This window comes from Pezoporus flaviventris, unplaced genomic scaffold (genome assembly GCF_033815535.1).
Source record: "Pezoporus flaviventris isolate CSIRO_AGI_PZ_B2104156 unplaced genomic scaffold, CSIRO_AGI_Pfla_v1 ptg000035l, whole genome shotgun sequence".
NCBI lineage: Eukaryota > Metazoa > Chordata > Aves > Psittaciformes > Psittacidae > Pezoporus > Pezoporus flaviventris.
Window position 1 is genome coordinate 205100 of NW_026892583.1, and position 21071 is coordinate 226170.

Here is a 21071-nt window from a genome sequence, read left to right on the forward strand (position 1 = left end):
GCTGAATATTTAAAAGATTGCATGCTGATGTTACTGTGTGCTTGTGGTCATCCTTGCTGGAGCAGAGACAGGGAGATACATTCAAGGAGTCAGAGATGCACGTATTAAGGCAGTCTTCAGGCTAGCTTGTTACTACCTGCCTGGGATATCACAGCATCCAGAAGGATGTTATTGTTTATGATATTAGAAATCAATTCTATAATTTGCTCAAAGGCTGTTTGAGCTTCAGACACCCCAGGGGCAGTAGCTTTTCATCCTAAGCATTCCTAGTGACCTTCGGGTATTGCCAGCTTAGGGGTGGGTGAGAACATCAGCCCTTTACAAACCTTACGTATTACTTGTTAGCTGAAGTTGCAGTCCTGCCTATGAATTCCCATCTATAAGAAAAGATATCATTTCATCTTATCCTCCAAAGAGAGCAGGGGGGGCAATCCATTTATTGTTTGGATTGTCTGGCTCCAGTCTTGGGAGCTGTCTCTCTTCAAGAAGCATCTTGCTGATTCTGTGGGACTCTGTCAGCATTCAAGGATTTGATGGAGAAGATCCAGTTTCAGAGCCGAGCAAAGCAATGAGGCGTGCAAACTCCTAACTTGTGTATCCCTATTGTGTGTTTTGAGTGAGCAAGGAGGCAGCTGTTGGAACTGGAGACTGCTTTGGAAACCATGGTCCTTTAGCATGAGCCTATGGGTATGTGTATTCTGTTGTATCACAGCTGAGTCTAAAGCCCTTGATTTACTTGGGATCAAGTTTCCTGTTAGAGAAGCACCTGGAAGCTGTTAAACCGTACCTCCTGATAAGCCATGACTGGATTTTGGTACTTAGGGGTTGGGCAGAAAACAGAGCTTTAGACAGCGTGTTAGAGGGCTCTCCAGAAGGTTTCATACCACCAGCACAGCCTGGTCAGCTCTGGTTTCAGAAGGGCCAGGTCAAAGGGCTGGGCAGCAACTCCCTTTGAAGGGAGAACTCCTTTTCTTGGCTGATTGTTCCCAAGAGAGGGGTAAACAAGTGCCACGGCTTCTGGCCTCTGACCAGCAGGAATAGGCATGGTCTGTGCCAGGCATGTGCAGGCAGGCGGAACCGTGGGGTACTGCAGCACACGGAACTGCTCTGGTGTGAAAAGACCATTTGTGGTTACACTGGAGCCATCACCTGCAATTAGTAAGTTTTCCTTCTATGACTTATGTTGGTCTTTTGTGTAATTTATTGACAACCATAATGCTATGCCAGAGCTGGTGCTCATTAAAGAGACAACGTCTCCCAAAAGAGACATTTTGCTGTTTAAGCCCCAAGATCTTCCGTGGACCCCTAGAAATAGGGGCTGGTTGTAAAAATACAGCTATATTAACCCTGCTGAGAGGTGGTTAGACTTTAGTTGTGCAGGGTCAGTATCACAGCTTTTCCTAAAGTGATTAGAGAAAGGAAGGAGGGAGAGAAAGGAGGAAGCTGGGCTCTGGGCAGGGCTGATGGGCATCACAGCCCACCTGAGCTCTCTGTTGTGACAGTGAGCATGGATCCTTGATAACAAAATGAAACTCTTCGCTGAGCAATTCTTATAGACAAAAGCAGGAAAGAGGAAAGAGGCAGAAGCTGACTGGGGTGTCCTTGGATTGCAAATGCTCACTGAAGCCTAACAACCCTCATAAGAGCGTCTGAATCAGGGGCTTGTGTGGTTTAGGTAGAATTAGAATGAATTTTATGAACAGAAGGTGAAGGTTGGATATTAATGCCCCTTTTTTAAACACTTCTCTCCCTCCTCTCCCAACCTTCCATTTTGTGCAATACTGGCATCACATTTCCTCCTCTGAAGCACATTTTAGATCTGTCTGGATTAAACTGGTTGCCTGAGCCCATCCCCAGTAGCAGCTGCCAAGACGGGAAACTCCCCTCCAACTGTGCACGTAGCTATAGACTGAGATCTGAGAGTAAAAGACATGTGTGTGATTTCCCCCCCATACACCCCATCCCTCCCTGTCACTCACACCTCCCCATTAAGATTCATGTTCATTTATGGAGGTAGGCATCCAGCCATAGATCTCCAGATTTCTTTAGGGACCTGTGGAAAAAAAATGGAGAAAGGTTTTTTTGGTGTGTGAATCTTGCCTCTGTCCTTTTTTCCCTACAAAGAAGCCTGTAACTGAACTTGAATACGAGTCCATAAGACACCAAATGTCTTTCCCCAGTATAGCAAGAAGAGCCAAAGTGAGAAAGAGCTTCACCTGATGCCCACTCTGTTATTCATAGCCCCTCTGGCCCTGAATAAACAGCAGAGCAGAACTGCCTGTGCTTACCATGTTGCACCTCTGAAGGTGCTTCCCTGCTCCCCCCTGGGAATTATCATACAGAATTTCCCATCTGCATCACCTCTGCAGGTATTATGTGACAGGGCTGAGCTGATTTGTCCCCCAAAGTCATAGAATCATAGAATGGTTTGTGTTGGAAGAGGCCTTAAAGCTCCTCCACTTCCAATCCGCTGCCATGGGCAGGGACACCTTGCACTAGAGCAGGTTGCTCCAAGCCCCGTCCAGCCTGACCTTAAACATTTCCACTCTGACAAAAGCCTTCAGTCAGGGCAAGTGATTGCTGAGATGGTTTGTGAGAACTCTTGTAGGGATGTGGGCACTATACGGGGGGATGCTGGACATCACCCCGCTGGGTCCCAGTGTTGCATCCATTGTCCTGTGCTAACTGGATGAGAAGAGCAAAGCAGGTTTTGAACCAGTTTTCAGCTCTTCTAAATGGTGGGGCCAAGCAGCTTTAATGTGTGTTTGCTCAGAATGGTTTGCAAGTGGAGATCTGGACTGCAGAATACTTTCTCATGTTCCCTATCATGAATTATTCCTCTTGGAGTAACTGAGACAGAAACATTAACACATAGTCTGCCTGGCAAGGGCTATTAGGTTGGTCTTCAGCTGTGCCTATAAGGAATAGACCATTGCTGCCGACAGGGCTCAGATGGAAAGCAGCATGGGCTGTAACAAGACTCATTCCCCTTTGCTTCATCTCATTTTGCAGCCTGAAGATATGCTGCCAGGTCCTAAAAGCAAGAATCACCAGGTGTCAGAAGAGCATTTACAAAGAGTCTCTATTAGATCAGGTTACAACTTATCTGAACACTAAGTGTTCGGAACTTTGATAATACTTCGGCTGCAGAAGCTGCTCTGGGGGACAGTTTCTTCCCCCATCACCTATTGCCTTCTGCTGTCACCTGATGTTAGTCCACTAAGTCAGTGGAGCTCTGTCATCTCTGCTGTGGGTCAACACTACTGTGGCTGTTCCTTGGACTATAGATATGAAGATTAGTAACGTCATGACACCAGATTACAACATATTGCCATGGTATTTCTGAAAGTTCTATAATGTCCTGAATTCTGTGTTCTAGAAAACACAGGATGTCCATGGAACAATGAATTACAAGCTGCAGATGATACTAAAAGGACCTTACCCAACGATGTCTACAAATGCTTTTCCAAGAGGCTTCTCCTCATACTGGACTCCATACTTGGCACATAATGACTTCACCAAAGGTTTTACCTTCCAGAAATTGTGCCGTGGCATTGTTGGGAACAGGCTTGAATAGAGAAAAGAGAAAACAAACCTGAGAAGACGCAAGAGACCGAACCCAAGGGATGGGCACCTCTGGCTGCCTCCTCATAGAGGCTAATTATTAATGCCTTCTCCTTAAGCTGTATAAGCAGACAAGAGAGGCACAGAGAGATACCCATGCTTTATAGTCCTCTGTTTCAAGGAGGCTTTGAAAAATGAATGCTTTGATTCTCCTGCCATGCCTCAGAACAAAGCTGTGCTCAAGAAAGACAATGAAAGGCAGTTTGTGCTGGAGAGGACACTCCAAGTGCAATACAGGGGAAGCAGGAGTGAGGAAACAGCCCCAGGCTGCTGGAATCCTGCCTATTCCCTTTGGGAAGTCCTAGATGTTTCTTGTTGAATTGAATTCCCAATGACCTCCTTTCCCACCTTTGGAAGCTCATGGAGCAGAGAAGGAGGTAAAGAAGGATTTAGGATCACCTTGCCCTCTTCAATGCTCTTTTACATTCAATGTTTTCACTAGCAACAGACTGTCCCTATGGCCCTGGTTTTAATCTCTCTCCTGGAACCTGGTATCCAACAGCATGTGCACTCCCACACAGATGCCAGATGCTGTTAAACACTGAAGTGTTTTAGGGGAGAGGAAGTTGGATATTCAAATTCCAGCAGTTAGCTTAGAATTTGAGTCCATACCATTGTAACTGGTAGAGATGTACCACTGACTCTCATTTAAACCCCAAATTAAAAGTGTGAAAGTGAAAGCTGAAGTATTTGGTAGCAGGAAAAGACGCCATGTCTGTAGTAGAAGCAGACTATGACCCCCAGGATTCTTGGCCTCTCTTTCCTTGGCATATGGTAGCGCTCCAAAGATCCTGCCCCATCCCACACATGTGTCTTTAGCAGACTTTCCCTCCCCTCATGTCCTGTGTTGTGACAACCTGGTAGTGGCCAAATGATGCTGGGTCCATACTCACTGATGCTCAATTTGGAAATTCAGGTGCCCGGTGAACCAGTCATTGAAGAAGGACTGCTCGATATTGCAGGTGGCTGCCATCTGGGAAGGCAAGAGAGCAGCTGTGAAGAGTAGTGAAGTCTCACCCTAAAGTCAGAACAAGCTCCTCTTTGCCTGTGGCAGAGTGCTGATCTGGGTCTTACTGCACTACCGACCTGTCAGAGTGCACAAGACTGCTGCTGTGAGGTAGCTGGTTGCAGCAAGGGGAGCTTTAATCCTCCTTTCAGGGCTTACTGACAACTGTTGGGCTGACCATGGTAAAAGGGACATGATCAGGAGCCACTTTATGGACATTTGGTGACAAGTAATTTAGCAGCCCAAGTATAGACTTATAAATCTCAGCCCCTTCCCTTTGAAAATCAGGTGGTTAACAACAGTACCAAGGTGGAAAATGGGAGGAAAGTACATGGACACAGAAAGCTGCTTTCCAAATCCCATCTAGTTATTGCTCACTTTGCCTTAAGCACAAGGTCTGAATATTCTGGAAATCTTAACTACTCTTGCTACTAATGATGGTAAAATTAGGTAGTCTTGCTTAAAATCCTCTTTTACTCAGAGTGGCTAAGCTGTGATTTCTACATCATAACCATAGGACACATATGCTCCTCACCCTTTCTAAGATGCATCTTAAAACCACATCAAAGAGGCCTATCTCCCTCTATCACAAACACATTTTATCCTTCTTTCCCCATTTCTCTTTCTTTTATAAGCCCCCTCCCCAAATCTCTCACTCTCACAACCTCTTTACCTACAAATTCCGGTTGCATAAGGTGCTTAAGCAAAAGCTTAAGGTGAACATCTGAATGCATCCAAGCCTTCAGTGACTCTATTCACATGCTTAATTTAAAACAAATGTGTAGGTGCTTTCCTAAATAGCACTTTTAGCACCTTTTTTTCTTGTGTTTTAGCATATTTAGCACGAGGGAGAGAAACTGACTTTGAAACTTGACCTTCAAGGCCCTGTTAAAAACTAGGAATAGTAATTATATACTAGCTAAGAAAGATGATTTCTTCTCTCAACTCAGTAATACCCAATTCCTACTGTCAGTGCCAAAGTTGCTCTCATTATCCTCTAGGTCTGAATAGGGCTTGGAGCACTGTAAATAAGAGGTATCCTTTCAGCAGAGTGGATTTATCTGCCCCTGAGGCATTAAAACGAGGTAGAAAGCATCTGGTTTTCATTTCAATCCTTATTGCTGAAATATAAACTTGAGGAATATATTGAGCTCCCCTTCAGCTTTGATTTTTGTTGGGGCTCTTCTGTTTGCTCATCTGTATCTGCTGAAATACACCACCCAGAAAAGGCAGGTCATGCTTCTTGAACCTGGTACTGCCTCAAATATAAAGTAATCTTTTGATTGTCAATTTAATTACAGAATTTTAGATTTCAATGTCTTGATCAGTATTGCAGCCTCTGAGAGAACATCTTTCTGGTATGCAACATGGACAGAGACCATATACTAGTACCTGGCGAAAAGGTAACACATAGAATCATAGAATAGTTAGGGTTGGAAGGGACCTTAAGATCATCAAGTTCCAACCCCCCTGCCATGGGCAGGGACACCTCACACTAAACCATGGCACCCAAGGCTCTGTCCAACCTGGCCTTGAACACTGCCAGGGATGGAGCATTCACAGCCTCCCTGGGCAACCCATTCCAGTGCCTCACCACCCTCACAGTGAAGAATTTCTTCCTTATATTCAATCTAAACTTCCCCTGTTTAAGTTTGAACCCATTACCCCTTGTCCTATCACTACAGTCCCTAATGAAGAGTCCCTCCCCAGCATCCCTATAGGCCCCCTTCAGATATTGGAAGCTGCTCTGAGGTCTCCACACAGCCTTCTCTTCTCCAGGCTGAACAGCCCCAACTTTCTCAGCCTGTCTTCACATGGGAGATGCTCCAGCCCCTGATCATCCTCGTGGCCTCCTCTGGACTTGTTCCAACAGTTCCATGTCCTTTTTATGTTGAGGACACCAGAACTGCACACAATACTCCAGGTGAGGTCTCACAAGAGCAGAGCAGAGGGGCAGGATCACCTCCTTGGACCTGCTGGTCACGCTCCTTTTGATGCAGCCCAGGATACGGTTGGCTTTCTGGGCTGCGAGCACACACTGCTAGTTCATGTTAAGCTTCTTGTGTGCTCTCTATATGAATCTCTAATCCATTTTGGGGTGAATGAGGGGTATCCTTTCCCTTCCCAGTTACCTGAGAGCTAAGCCAGTCTCTGTGCTTTTCGGAATCAATTTCCATTGGAATGTGATTCATCTGCGTGACCCACACAAACCAGTGACTCTCCAGAAACCTTCCAAACAAACAGGCAAGAAAGCAGAACAATTTACATTGCAGATGGGGGTAAGAGGTAAATAGAGTGGGCTTAACAGGGAGAATTTCTCTGAGGTATTGAAGTAGATACCTCTCTTTATGAGTACACCAGAGTGAATCACTTCTGTGATGGGTTTCCCAGAACCTGGAATTCTCAGAACTGTTTTCATCTTTCCCATTGCTTGATGGATATACAGTCATTTCAAAATCCACCTGCCCATTGGTGTTAGCTTTCTGAGTGCTGAGCTCAGCACACTGGAGCTCCCAGCTTCCCTTTGCTCTCTCAGTACCTATAGTGTTAAGTCTTAACTTTGCCCTAGCCTGGGTACCACTTTAGAGCAGCTCGTTTATTGCTTATGGTATATAATTGCATTTTTAGCATCTGTATAGTCTACAGAAATGCCCAGTTTCTCTATGTTGAGAATTAAATGTATGCTGACAAAGTAGTTGTCCAGAAGCATCCTTGTTCTAGTCTTTAGGCTTATTTCTGAAAGAGCATTTAATCTGAATTTGCAGTTTTGCCTCTTGTACTTTTAGCTTAATAAAAACACAGAAGTTTTGGGAATAATGGGTCAGTTGTAAGTTTTTCAGCTTGATTTCAGACTGAAAAGGTTGGCTGGGTACTTCAGGTAAGTCTCTTGAATCTCTTTTCCTTAGTTCCAAAGTGTTTTGAAACTGTGAAAACTGAAGCTACAGACACTAGATGTTGTGAAGGCAAAAGTTCTAATGCTGTGATGGGTTTTGCACATTTGTTGTAATTTCTTTTACTCAAAAAAATTTTAAAATTTTGGCTCGAGAAAATGTTTTTCACTGTGATTAAAAGTTTCCCTTAAAACTAGTGCTGACTGTGGGACTAAATGCTATCCCTTAGTACTAGCCTGTGTACAGGTCATGCAGCCTTCCACACTGGGAGAAGCAGTGAGCATTTCTCTCACAGGGGAAGCACATGCAGTGCTCAGGAGGGATCTTGAATCACCTTCCCAGTAAGCTGGGAACAAACAGAGTGGCCTGAGGCTCTCTGGAAGGGTCCAGACTTGAGCAAAGTGGAAAAAAAATGCATACGTGTGTTGGAATCAGGCAGCATGTGAGAACAGGGAACAGGGAAAGAAGGGAGAATCCTGGCTGCACCATCACAAGGGAGAAGATGCAGGCAGGGAAAGATGCTGAGCACCAGAACCAGCTCTGCTGCAGGGAGGTAGAATTGGGAGATGATAAAGAGGAAAGTGAAGCAGTGGGAATAGCAAGATAACACACAGTGAGGTCAATGACTGCAAAGAACCTAAAAGGCCTGTGGGGTACAGCGGAGCTGAGCCAGTTCATCTGGCACTGCAGGGAGGGGAGAGCAGCAGGGATGCCCTTTATCTCCTACCTGACAAAAGTGAGGAGAAACAGGGATCCCAGAACACCATAGAATGGGATGTATGTGATGAAGTAGCGTATGTAGTAGCTGATGGCCCAGGCTAGGTCCTAGGGGAAGAGAGAAGACATTAGGCATCACTTTGCTTATCTCATGTAATATGTCCTTGTTGGTGATGTTAGGACACTGGGTAATTAATGCACCAAAGTGTGATTCCTGCCCACTGGCCTCCCTCCCTACTCAAGTGTGATTTCTTATGAGCCAACCAGACCCCATGAAGATCTAAGGCACATTTCACTCACCGCCCAGAACCTGCGCTTGATCATGGTCGAGATGATTTGGATTTGGAAATACACAGGAATGAGCAGGGGTGGGAAGACTGCAAAGCAAAAGGAAAGGTTTTGGACATCAGAGGGGTGGAAAGGTGTGTGACATGAGTGAGCAGTGATATAGGACTGGGTCTAGGGAAACCTAGGATTTCCTAGGGTTAGGAACTAGTTCTGGTTCTGCCTAGCGCTGGTGAGAGTAGTGAAAGGTTGCCTTTCTGTGAAGAAAGGAGGCTCTCCTGCACACCCATTCATCTTGTCTTATCAAAGAGCAATGGCAACATGCATTTTTCCCATGGAGCCTCTCACACAGAAGTTATTTCCCAGTCTTAGCTGGGAATTGCCATACTGGCAATGTTCAAGATGCTTGGGTATCACTGAAGAATACACTGAACTGATTTTGGGACCTGCTCAGGGTATAGTCATCCTGAGGATGAGTTGAGACTTCAGGAGTTGCTCTGCTAACATAGTAGGGGCTGGAAAGGTCCACTGGAATTCAGGGAAAAAGGAAGAGTGCAGATACTCACTGAAGAAAAAGTACTCGTGCTGGTGATTGTAAGGCAGGTACTTCAGTTTCTTCTTGCCATACTGCAGAACACAGAGGAGAAAGCTCAGGATTGGAATAGGACACATGAAAGAGAAGATTCTCTGCAATACTTCTTTAGTTATTGAGTGAAGAGTTTTGCCTAAACTCCCACCACCACGTGTTTTTGTATGGTTAGATACATCGACTTTCTAATTGTGATAGGTGGAAATCTCTTTAAAAGGTCTTTTAGCTTGATATGAATATAATTTTTATTGTATTTTTTGCAGGTTCCCATTTCTTTTCAGCACCCATCTCTATAGTGAAATATCTGCAGCTATACATATGTGTCTGTTTTGAGCTGCAGGAGTGATCACACAAGGGGCTAATGCATGGAGAATCTGGATTGCTTTGAACCTGTATTTTTGCTTCCAGCATAACAATTTCTCCATGAAGGTAAGTCTTATAGCACCAATACATCAGGCACATCATTCACTCTGGTCTGGGCTCTCAATGGCTGTCTTTTTAGCATTGCCTGTAAAAGGGTTATATGCAAGTATGAAGGACTATTGGGATAGACTGATGCTGACCTAATATTTCATATATTTTATAGGAAGAAGATCCAGTTTTCCTTGTCATAAATGTTTACATCCTTAGATTTTCCTTTAAGTGCTGCAACCATGGTCTGCTTTTAAACCCAGTTATCAGGCACAAGATTTAAATGGGTGGTACCCACACATTTAAGAGTGCAATACTAATTTACATCTTCTTGATAGGGGCTTTTTTACACCCCAGGAGAAGGCTTTCATTTTAGCCACATAGAAGAGCCCTTCTGCCTCTTGAATATTCTGTGTGCAAGACATTCTCTATACATGTCCATATACCAGTGTGTATGTCCCCCTACATGTGTCTGGAGTTCCTTTCTCAATAGTACAAAAGCTGGCTGAGAAACCCTTAACTTTTCAAGTTGTATTCCCCTGCGTTGTCTTTGCTGCAAATGTTCCTGCATTTTGTGTTCTTTGGTTTGTCTGTTGTTTTTAAAACCAGAGATCTTTGTTCCATTGTAAAAAAGACCACGAATGATACACGGTTTAAGTGCTTTGTCTAGGTTTTTATAGAGTAGGTAGTAAATTTGTTGGCTCTAGAAGGACATATTGAGTTACAATCCCTTAAACAGGCTGTTACTCCATGTGCACCATGTCAGTATGTAGTTAATGTAAGAAAGGAAGAAGTTACTGCTTATGCAAGCAACATCCCTTTAACTGCATGGCAAAGGCTTCAGTGGTGAGGGGCTTGTACAGACTGTTGGGGGCACAGCAGGGCTGACTAATATTGGAAGGTATTTTCTGTGGAAATGGAAGATCAGTTTTGGAACACTGTTGATGAAGTACTGAGGAACACAATTCTTTTCCTCTCATGTTGGTATTTCAAGCCAAAGGGATGAAGTCGTCTTTAATGGTTTTCTACTTTCTTTCCGATCCCACCTTACTGCTTTTCCCAAGCTACCCCAAAACACTTTCTTCCATCATCAGTATAGGTAATGGATAGGGAATGACACAGTCAATCTTGCTCTTCAGCCCGAGGTTTGGGAGGGTCTGATGGCAAACTCCTATCAGACAACATTTCATCAGACAGATGAAATCCCTGGATGAAGCATTTCCCTTTCCAGCGTTCCTGTAAATCATGTCTACCAACACTAGCCAGCTCCTGGTTTTGCACAAGCATTCTCTGAAGCCCTTTAGAACAATGGTTTTCCACGGTTTACCCCCTTTCCCTTACCTCAACAGGCTGCGTATCTCCAAGGACAAAAATATGCAGCATGTTGACATCTGGGTCCTTCTTGAAGATGTTGGGCTTGGCGTGGTGTTGGAAGTGACGATGGTTCCACCAGTTTGCAGAGGCACCCTGGGCAGATACAAGACCATGGGAAACTACAATTCCTCTAATGGTAGGATTACCCATTCATTAATATAAACTACAATGGTGCAACTCAGATTATGGCCAAGCTCTGATTCATTTTTGAGACAGCAATAAGCAGTAAGTGGCCAAGGTGTCAGTTGCTGTGAGACTGCTGGATTCAGAGGGCTGCTTTACCCTTACTAGGGATCATCCAGATTGAAAGAACAGGGAATAAATACACTCTGAGTTGCATGTCACCATATCTTCCCACATGTGAAGTTGTTATTAATAGCTGTTGTTAGTTGTTATTAGTATTCATGGAATCATAGAATCATTTAAGTTGGAAAAGACCTTTAAGATCATCAAGTCCAACCATTAAACTGACACTACCAAATCCACCATTAAACCCTCTTGATGTCTTACTAATTATTGTTCTGGTTTCCCTCTGCTGGAACCAGACAAGATGGAGTGGGTTCGAGAGAATGGGCAAAGCTGTGTCCCACCCTCTACAAGCTCCTCCTGAAGGCAGATGCTGAAAAGCCCAGAATGAGGATAGAAGCTGAGGATAGAAGTTCTGAAGGCATCTTGAATGGATGGTGGAGAGCATGGTGAAAACATGACAGGATGTTAAAACAGGGGTTTATGCAATGTAATAAGCTTTGTCCTCAAATGCTATAAAATGGTGCAGTTCCACTGAACCTTGTGGAACTACTGTGTTCTGTAATAGCTATGATTAGGGTCCCTTATCTCTTCTGCACAGCAGCACCATGTGCAGTGGTCACTAACTTCTCTGCTGGGCATCTCCTCACTATAGAAAGACTTAGAGCTGCCGTTTCCTACTTTAACCTAGTCAAAGTGACTGCAGTTGTTTCCACAGTGCACTGGGTCCATAAAGTCCTTTACCTTCAGGTGTCCAATGACAAACTTGTGGAGGATGTGGTTCCAGGAAGACTTCTTAAAGACAGAGAGGTGTCCAAAATCATGTTGCAGCCACCCTGCCTGGGCCTAGGACGAAGGGAAATCAAGCATTTGGAATCAGAGTTAAGCACAAAAGGAAATTGAGATAGAAGACTAATTTTGAGTGTAAGGAAGAGAGGGAAATAACTGAAGTGAGAAGCTGAAGATCTCAGTTTTCGCTCTGGAGGAGAACACAGAATCATAGAATCATTGTTTGGAAAAGACCCTTAAGGTCGTTGTGTCCAACCATAAGCCTAACACTACCAGGTCCACCAACATGTGGAAGGAAAGGCCAAAGAGGTGAGAAAAATGTGTGAGCCACCATCATCAGTGGGTAGGGGTGGCCAGAAGCCACTGGCACCACAGTGGCAGGTATGTTGGGAATGGTTTTCACTGATGTGAATGTTCTGCTCTAGTAGCTGGCCTTCTCTGAATGATTTGAGGAGCCAATATGCTCGGTGCCCACCATTTCTCACCTGGCAAGTTGTAAGGATGCAGGAGAGGATGAAAGTTGTGATCCAGCCATTACCAAAGTATGAAACCATTAACCAAGCCAACACTTCCATTACAATAATATGGCCCAAGTAAAGAGAGAAGAACAAAGGATTTGCTCTGAACAAGTCCATGTCCTCTACTGTCTTCCTCAGGGTCCGGAAATCCTCCACCAGCTGGGACTGCAAACAGACATGGAAGACACAGTGTGAAGCTTATAAGTAAATCTGAATGAGCCTAAGGAAGTCTAAGGCTAAATAAAATGCTAAGCATCCTGGCTGCTTTTTGTGTTGGTTGGCTTCTCCAGAAGTAAGGAAGAACCTGCCTCCATATTCACCCTGTATTCTAGCTTTTCATAGCAATTCCCTATGAATAAACATCCTGGCTGGTCTGAGCCTGTATCCTGGCATTTTGAACCTTGAGCTAAGAGAGCAATCCAAGCCTTCAGCTGTGAATCAGCAGCACTACCTGGCTGTGTTGAGAGTTACATCAGCTGATGACTCTCATCTGAATGAGCTTTACAAGTACTAAAGAGACAGCTGGAGAAAGAGATAATGTGATCCTATTACCTATGCATAATTCCAGAGCTCTGATGATTAGCACTCAATATCAGAGCACCCATCATCTATTTAATATGTGGGTCAGGTACTATGCAATCATTCAAGAAGAGCATTCCTGAGTTAATGCACCATTGTCTCTTCTACTGTGAGTGATACAGATATATCATAATCATGGCTAGTCACAGACAAGGGGACAGGATTGAGTTTCGCAGCAAGAGCTAATCATGCCCTGCTCTGTGCCTGAATAATGGATGAACAGACTGTCTGGGAGGGATACAGAGATGCCCTGAGGATGCTGAGTGGGAAAAAAAAGGGTACTTGCTGGGTTGCTGCTCCTTAAGCACGGCCACCAAAATGAGACATTGCTTCTCCTAACCCATAGGTGCCTACTGCTCATGCCATGCATGGCACAAATGTGGCTGCTCTCCAGAGCTTTGCTCATACTGGTCTCAGCAGGATAAGCCAGTTTGAGTCTCAAATACGTGTTTTCCTAGGAGCTAATCTGTCAAGGGAGCTGCAGAGTGAACAGTGAAGAGATTCAAGTCTTGTTGAGGTGCTGAGCAATTAGTTTGGAAGTCTTTACAAATTTCCCTGCCTACTCCTCTCCTTTCCCCATAACAGGCAAGTGGTGATACGTGTTTTAGAGCTCGGTCGCCAGGGAGGGAACAGCAGAAGGGACACCAAGAGGTGGTGCATATTTCCTAGTCCACATGTACAGCCAGTCTGAATGTGTCACCTCCCTTCCACACACTTTTAATCTATACTGGGATGTGCATATTGCTACATGCAGATGTTCAGTCATGGACCACTTTTCTCCTCTGGAGCTTTATAATCTGCCTCTGACCTGTAGGACATCCCAAAAGGAACAAAACAGGGAACATGCCCATCAGAACCCCTAGCTCAGAAACAAATACTCACGTTTTTATCTCGGTCCTGGCTAGGTTCCCCTGGAGCAAGCTCTCCAATAAGTAATGGCTTGAGAAACTTCTGCACCAAGGTTGGATTGATGTGGAAAGCCTGGAATGCATCCTGGAGTGGGAATAGGAGTAATTGTGTGAGATTCAGGAGTAAGCTCTTGCTTCCTACTTGCGTCATTCCCATCCATATCCAGCACTGTCCTCCTCTGCAGTCATCCCCACTATGTTACTGTGAAAGAGGTGTGTCAGAGTGGCTTCCACCTCTGTTATCATTGTCAGCACAGCACTTCTACCAAAGGCTGACGAATTTGCCTATCTAGTAGCAAGCAAATGGTGAGACCTGGGATGTTACCTAGCCATATGGTGAAAGGCACCTCAATAAATGTTTTCTAAGCAACTAAATACCTAAATCCTGTTAATTCCCTCAGAAGGTAGTAGGCAGAGAGGAATTTGTGCAAATCCCCACAAGGATATAAATACCTTTTCAAAGTCTGCTGCCTGGAGGAGGCAATTCAAGAGAGGGGGTGACTGAACCTGGACATGACTGCAGATACATAAAGTATTGCTGGATGGTTTGGCCAGACCTGCAGAGGCACTAACATAGCTAAGGAAAAAGTGGTGACTCCTCATTTTGGAGACTGCTTTTCTCCTTTTGTTCTCTAAGATGAGTAACCAAATGCTACCTTAACTTTTCTTTATTCTAGAACCATATTCTAGATATAAAGGCAATTCCACCTCCATGCAAGTCCAAGTAAAATGTCTTAGAAAGGAATCAACCCAAAAACTCTGTTGTATACCAAAGCTTTAAAGCAATGGCTTTAAAGTGCTTGTTACCAAGCTTTGCAGTGGCTAAGACCACATTCAAAAAGAGACCTACACCATAAAGCAACTTTCCTCATCCTAATAATGCTAAGCAGGTTGAAGAGATTACAGCTATCAATATGCATTACAAGACTTCTTGTCATTTACAGTGCTGTGGTATATGGCTGCTTGTCCCTATAAGAGGCTCATTAATCTTTTGCAAGGCTGCTTCTATATTTTCTATTCAGTGCATGCCTTGAATATTGGGTACATTTTACTGAAGCCCCTCCAACATGTGATAAGAGACATAAATAATGTGTTGAGTTTCAGCAACAGAATCTAACTGGGGGATGAAACTCAAGGTTGAGGAAACTTGTGAAATAAATCCTGTGCCCATGGAATCCTGAGGCTGGAAAAGCAGGAAACACAGCTGGAATATTATTTTCCTCACATATTTTCAAGACTTCTAATAGGGAAGGACAATGCTTTGGTTGTGGAGTCTTTTGGATCCTGGCATTCATGAGTTTGCCTGGCTCTTCTTTTTCTGTACTCCTTCCCTTTTCCACACGTTTTTTGCCTACCTATGTCCTGCAGATGCCTGACGGGAGCATTTATTTGATGCATCTGCTGCTCGTAGTGAAATCTTGCCTACCCCTCCTTTCACATGGCTTGAATTCTAGTTGCAAATACAGTGGTAGGAACAGAAAGTTGATCAAGATCAGAAACTGTCACTCTGTCCACATCCTTTTCTTGACTACACAGAACTAGAGTTAACTCTAGAAATTCACCTAGGAGAGGTATAAAGATGTAATTCCATGTAGTGCTAAGACCGGTACATCAAAATCAGCCAAAAACAGAAGTAAGGAGTGCCATGCTTCAAGCCTTTCCACCTTTGTCGCATTGCTTAACAACTGCAGAGACCAACTGAAATCTCATTTCTGGCTCTAAACACAAACTGGTCAGTATTCAGTGTGTCTACCTTACTCTTCTGAGAGTTGACCTCCATCAAAATCTGGCTCTGGTGTTCAAAAATACCAGCCAACAACCTTGGTCCCAAAGTCCACCAAAATCAATAGGAACTTTCACCTCATTCCAAGACTCTGGATTGAGCTTTGGAATAATACCCTGACCATAGAACTTTTGCTGTGGGAGGCATATAAGGAGGGAGAGTGAAAGCTGATCTCAGCCATTTAACTTGAAGTTAAAGAAATGATACACGAGAAGTTAGAGCTGCAGCATTGGCAGGGGGGGTGAGGGGAGAGAAGAGCTACTACAGGTGCAGGAGAGAAATAAAACCCTGGGGAATGGTTTAAAGATTAAAAAAGCCATAAAATGCCAGAGTTTGGGGGAAGAAAGAAGGGGGGGATGTCATTCCAATGGGAGAGGCAAATTGAAATACCAGAAATGAAACTGAAGTGCACTTTTTCTGTAAAGCACCAGATTTTCCTCATACCAGTACCCAAACTATCCCCTCTGAGAACCAATTTAATAGACAAGTGATCCCTGTTGCCACAGGGAGATGTTTGGATCAATTTATCCATGTTCTCTCCTGAGGAGTGCATCACTGGTAAAACTTAGCCTGGCACAAGTGGGACTTTTTGACTTCATTGGGTTAGCCTCTGGTGTTACTTTATTGGTGCCAAAATGAATGAGCAAAGCTGTTTCCAGAGCTACAGACAATTGGAATTCCCCATCCAAAGAAATACTTGCCCCAAGTCACCATATTCCTTCTCTACTTTGAGGAACCTAACTTGCTTTACCATGATTTATGCATACTTCTCCCTTTCTGGTGCTACTATCACAGCCCATCTGAGGTTAAGGAACACCATCCTCTCCTGATGGCACAGGCCATGCACAAAGTTACAACTAGTAGCAGACCAGCCTTAAGCCTTTTTCACTAGTCCTTCAGTTACTGCAGCATTTTCAGCTCTCAGACCCATAAATGCCACTGAAATGTGTGAGCAGAATGAGTTGGAAAAAGCTGACTGTACCTGCTGCAAGGTTTTGCAATTTGGGGCAAAAAAAGGGCAAGAAGGGGAAAGAGGGAGAGGGTCGACACATGAGAAGCATTACAGAATGTTGATTCAATATTATTTAAAGTAAAGAAAAAGCCTTTGGAGGTCTGACCAGGTATTGCCTGGAGATCTCACTGATTCACGTTGTATGAATTGGGGTTGACTCAGAACAGCAGCTTCTGCCTGACCACCTAAAAGGTATTTTAGTCTACCTGGGGCCTCCCTGCCAGTACCCATCTGTTTTCTAAACATGTTTATAAATGCTCTGACATGACTTTCCCACAGGCAGTTCTGCCTCTGAACCCAGTTCCTCACTTTTTATAGATGGGATGAAAAGTAAAGGTTGGAACTGGTCAGAAAAGCCATCATGCACGTCAAAACACAGCTGTTACTCAAAACTACACTACTATCTTCCACTTCCATCACAAGCCTATGCCATGAGGGAAATGCTGGCAGCAGGAAAGTTTTACCTTCACTGACAAGTAATACACACGTATGTCATTGATATATGTAGAGAATGGGCTTTTCCAGTATAGCCTCCAGGCACGAGAAAAACATCACCTGAATACTCTTACCATCATCACACAGGATTGCTTTTTATTAGCTACATCTCATGCATCTCCTTCACTAATAGGTCCCAAACATAAGATACTACCTGAATTTTGGAATTGTCCTCAGTTCTGTTTTCTAGAGGAGATAAAGAGCGAAAGGCATAACATAGTCTTTGGGAAGTGCCATATGATATTTACACCTGACCTCCCAATTTTGTGGTCTGCTGGCTAATAAGCTTTGTATTATTGAGGTATGAATTGTACATGAGCATTTGAAGTGCTTAGTGCAGTCAGTACAAGGATGTTCTTTCACATCCTTGAACATCTCTGGAACAGAGAGACTGCAGGGTGCCTTTGCACACTCTTGCCTTCATTTTCTGAAGGCAACTGTGCATGATGTGATACCAAGACAGGTTGCCCCAGAGAAGTATGCTGTCTCAGGGTGTTAAAGCATGGCCGAAAACGAATGAACGCTCAGTGTTGTTAGTATGTGCAGGGGAAATTCATGCATAAGCTAGCATGGAAACCCCTAACCTGAGCTGAGCATGCAGAACATGACAGCTATCCTGGAAGCTTCTCACCTTGTCCTGTGAGCATCCTGAGATGAATTAGCTCATGTATCACCAAGCAAGATAGAGTGGCCAGGCATGGGTATAGAGCTCAGTGAGTGTTTCAGTGGGCAGCTTGTAGTAGATGGATACACCCTATCCTCTAGAGGACTGGTAAATGGACAAGATGCTGAGGTTTTACCCTCCAATACCTAAAGGGAGCCTACAAGAAAGCTGGAGAGAGGCTTTTTACAAGGGCAGGTACGGACAGGACAAGGGGGAAGGGCTTTAAACTGAAGAGTTTAGATATTAGGAAGAAATTCTTCAATATGAGGGTGCTGAGGCTCTGCCATAGGGTGCCCAGAGAAGCTGTGGCTGCCCCATCCCTGGAAGTGTTCACGGCCAGGTTGGACACAGGGGCTTGGAGCAAGCTGCTCTAGTGGAAGGTGTCCCTGCCGTGGCAGGGGTCTGGAACTGGGTGAGCTTTAAGGTCCCTTCCAAACTAAACCATTCTATGGTTCTACGTTTGCTGGACTAGAGGTCCTCACTGCACGTGATGCTGAGGAGAATCTGAGAAAGATGGAAGCCACATACAAACTAGGAACATAAACATGTTCAACTGAAGTTTTATCATTGCTTTTTCCTCCTCCTAAACTCTTCCAGTCGTGATATCTTGCAACACAGAATGAAACTTGTTAGTTAAGCCTTGACAGGGTCAAGGCCAAGACTTGCTCACCCTGAATGAGACTTCTTTTTGGCAGTAAACTGTTATTCACCACAGGGAAGCTGGAAAACAGATGCCAACTTGGTTTTATCACTCAGAGCTGTAATTAACAATTTCAGAGTATTCTTAAGACTGTGCCTTCATAGAGTGTGCTCTTGAGTATAGTGGGATGCAACCTACAGTGGGAAGGTGGATCTGACGAGGGCCAGCAGCAAGTAGAATCAGAAACCTGTGGTCCTTTCCTGGTAAGGATTGGAGACAAATGCAATAACAGATGCTTTTTGGTTTCAAGTGGAGATACTGGAGTTAAATTCTTGGGGATAGGAGTCAAACTCCTCTGGTTTCAGCAGGGCTGCATTTAAGCAGCTGAAAGTAAAACCTGGCCTATCTTTTTGAGGGAGAAAGCTATTCATTCACAGGATTTACTGGAAGGGGGACAGGAATACCAAAAGGCATCTCAGGAAATGAATGGAAATGAATGCTTCAAGGAAACGAATGGAAAATAGCCACAGAGGACAGGCAAATGGAGATGGATGGAAAGCAAAGGTTAGTAAATCTTGCCAATTAATTCTGCCACACACAGAGCCTCCTCCTTGCTAAGGTGTTAAGAGCAGTGGGGGATGAACAGTTAATGCTGCAGCTTGGCCTCTCCTGCCCTTACACAGGTATTGGAACAGCTCCCAGGCAGTAGGCATTTTATTAACTAGGGGCTAATAACACCCTGGGGAGAGAAGTTGTTCCCGGATGCTCTTCTGACCAGGGTGCAGACAACAATCTGAGGCAATTTGTTCCTTTTTCAAGGGATTCTGTTTGGATGGGTTTGTTTGTTGGGGTTTTGAAGTTGCTGAAACATGAAGCAGCTGAACTCAGCTAGGAAAAGCATTAGCAAAAGGCTGGGTTTTTTTCCCCTTTTCTGTAGAAACCTGTAGCTAAATTCTCCAGAGGATTCTCTCCTGGAGTAAAAAATAAAGCTAAAAAGCTCCTTGTTTTAAACCTCAAGCTCACCTTCCTCACAGAAACAACTTTGAAACACAGCCTGGCCTCTCCTTAACCCTTTCTTGCGCTTGGCTGCTCTGCATCTGCATGTCATAAGCTACACACTGAAGAGGGGGAGATTTGGGATGCCTCCACTCCTGAATTTAGAACTCCAGATACAGCACAAACAAGAGACAAAGACAAAACAGCGAGGCTTAAAGCAGAGCCGAGCAATCTCTACCGACCAGGTCTTGCAGATGCTGCGAATCGCCATGGCTCAAGCCAAGGAGCTGCATGTATTTGGACCAACCTTTGCGCTCCTAAAAGCAGCGAAGGAGATGAGCTGGGTGTACAGCGAGTGTTAGAGAGGTTGGGGGGGGGGGGGGGGCAGAGAAGCAGGCGGCTGGCTCGCTCCTTGGGGAGCACCGGGAAGGCGGTGCCCTGGCAGGGGGGATGCTGCTGAGCGCCGGGATGCAGCCGCGGGAGTGTCCGTGCGTTGGGTCCTTACCGTGGCATCTTCGCCGGCCCAGTGGCTGATCACTCGCTGACCCCCCGGGTGTCTGTTTGCCCACTTGGTGACATTATAAACCTTTCGCTCTATCACCAGCCACTTGTCCGTCCTCAGGTTGTGCTTCTGGATCTCCTCCCAGGTGTAGAAGCGGAGCTGCGCCTCCGGCTCCCCCGACCCCCCTCCTTTCTCCCCACCTTTCCCCATGGAGCCACTTGCCGCTTTGTCTTCTCGCCCCCAAAAAAAGAAAAGGGTGTAGAGGGGACACACGCAACCTGTCCCTGGCTCTAACCAGGAATGCGTTTGCCGCGCGGTTTAACTCAGCTGATCCCCTGCCCTCTCCCTTCGCTCATGTCCTCCCTCCTCTTTGTCTGTCGCTTTCCCGGCCCCCGCCGTCTCCCCGCTCCACCGCCTGCTCGGAAGTGCCCCCTGCGCTGCTCCTCCCGCACTGATGCACTTTCTCCTCGCACATAGCCCCGTTTAGTGGGGAAGCTCGGCCCCTTTTCCCCCCTCGGCATCCCCCCCCCGGCACCCTCGGTCCCGCCGGGGTTCCGCCGGGATCAGCAGAGCCCCGCCGCCAATCCCGCCGCTGCCGCCGCCGCGCCCGGCCCGGCCATTGGCCCGGCCCGATCTGTCGAAGGGTTCGCACCGGGGAGGGCGGCGGGGCTATGGGGAGGGGGGGGGGGGGGGGGATGGGGGGGCACCCCTCTGCTGCTGCTCCTCCTCCTCAGCTTCTTGGCCTCGGGATTTTGGCTCCTGCTTTCAGAAGCTTCCCCCCGCTTTTGTTTGTTGGTTTTTTTTTTTTTTCTTCTTTCCCTATCCCTCCCCCCCCCCAACCCCATTTTCCTTTTTTTTCTCTTTTTTCTTTTAATTTTCTCCCCTTTTTCTCCCCCTTTTTTTCCCGTTCCCCCTTCTCCTCCTTTTTCCCCCTTTCTCTTCCTTTCACCCCTCTTTTTATCCCTTTCCTTTTTTCTCCCGTTTTCCTCCTTCCCCCCCTTTTTCCTTTTCCTGTTTTTTCCCTTTTTCTCTTCTTCCCCCC

At 45.3% G+C, this 21071-nt stretch overlaps 1 protein-coding gene across 1 annotated transcript; it reads right to left on the minus strand.

The window, feature by feature from the left end:
* Positions 1–1785: 1785 nt before the first annotated feature.
* On the minus strand, positions 1786–20489 carry LOC133273683 (acyl-CoA 6-desaturase-like). Its single transcript, XM_061462068.1, has 12 exons — positions 20033–20489; positions 13912–14022; positions 12418–12615; positions 11888–11989; positions 10865–10990; positions 9090–9150; positions 8539–8615; positions 8249–8346; positions 6763–6859; positions 4518–4597; positions 3443–3568; positions 1786–2053 (listed from the first exon to the last, which is right to left on the minus strand). Exons 1-12 carry the CDS (start codon positions 20237–20239, stop codon positions 2002–2004), a joined length of 1335 nt encoding a protein of 444 aa, XP_061318052.1. The 5' UTR covers positions 20240–20489; the 3' UTR covers positions 1786–2001.
* Between the last annotated feature and the right edge of the window lie 582 nt (positions 20490–21071).

Excerpts from the sequence above, each read along its gene's own strand:
- LOC133273683 (XM_061462068.1), bottom strand. The coding sequence starts at position 20,239 with ATGGGGAAAGGTGGGGAGAAAGGAGGGGGGTCGGGGGAGCCGGAGGCG. Across the intron at positions 11,990-12,417 it reads GCATCCTTACAACTTGCCAG|GCCCAGGCAGGGTGGCTGCA; the intron begins GTGAGAAATGGT and ends CCTTCGTCCTAG. Across the intron at positions 8,616-9,089 it reads GCACGAGTACTTTTTCTTCA|TCTTCCCACCCCTGCTCATT; the intron begins GTGAGTATCTGC and ends TTTGCTTTGCAG.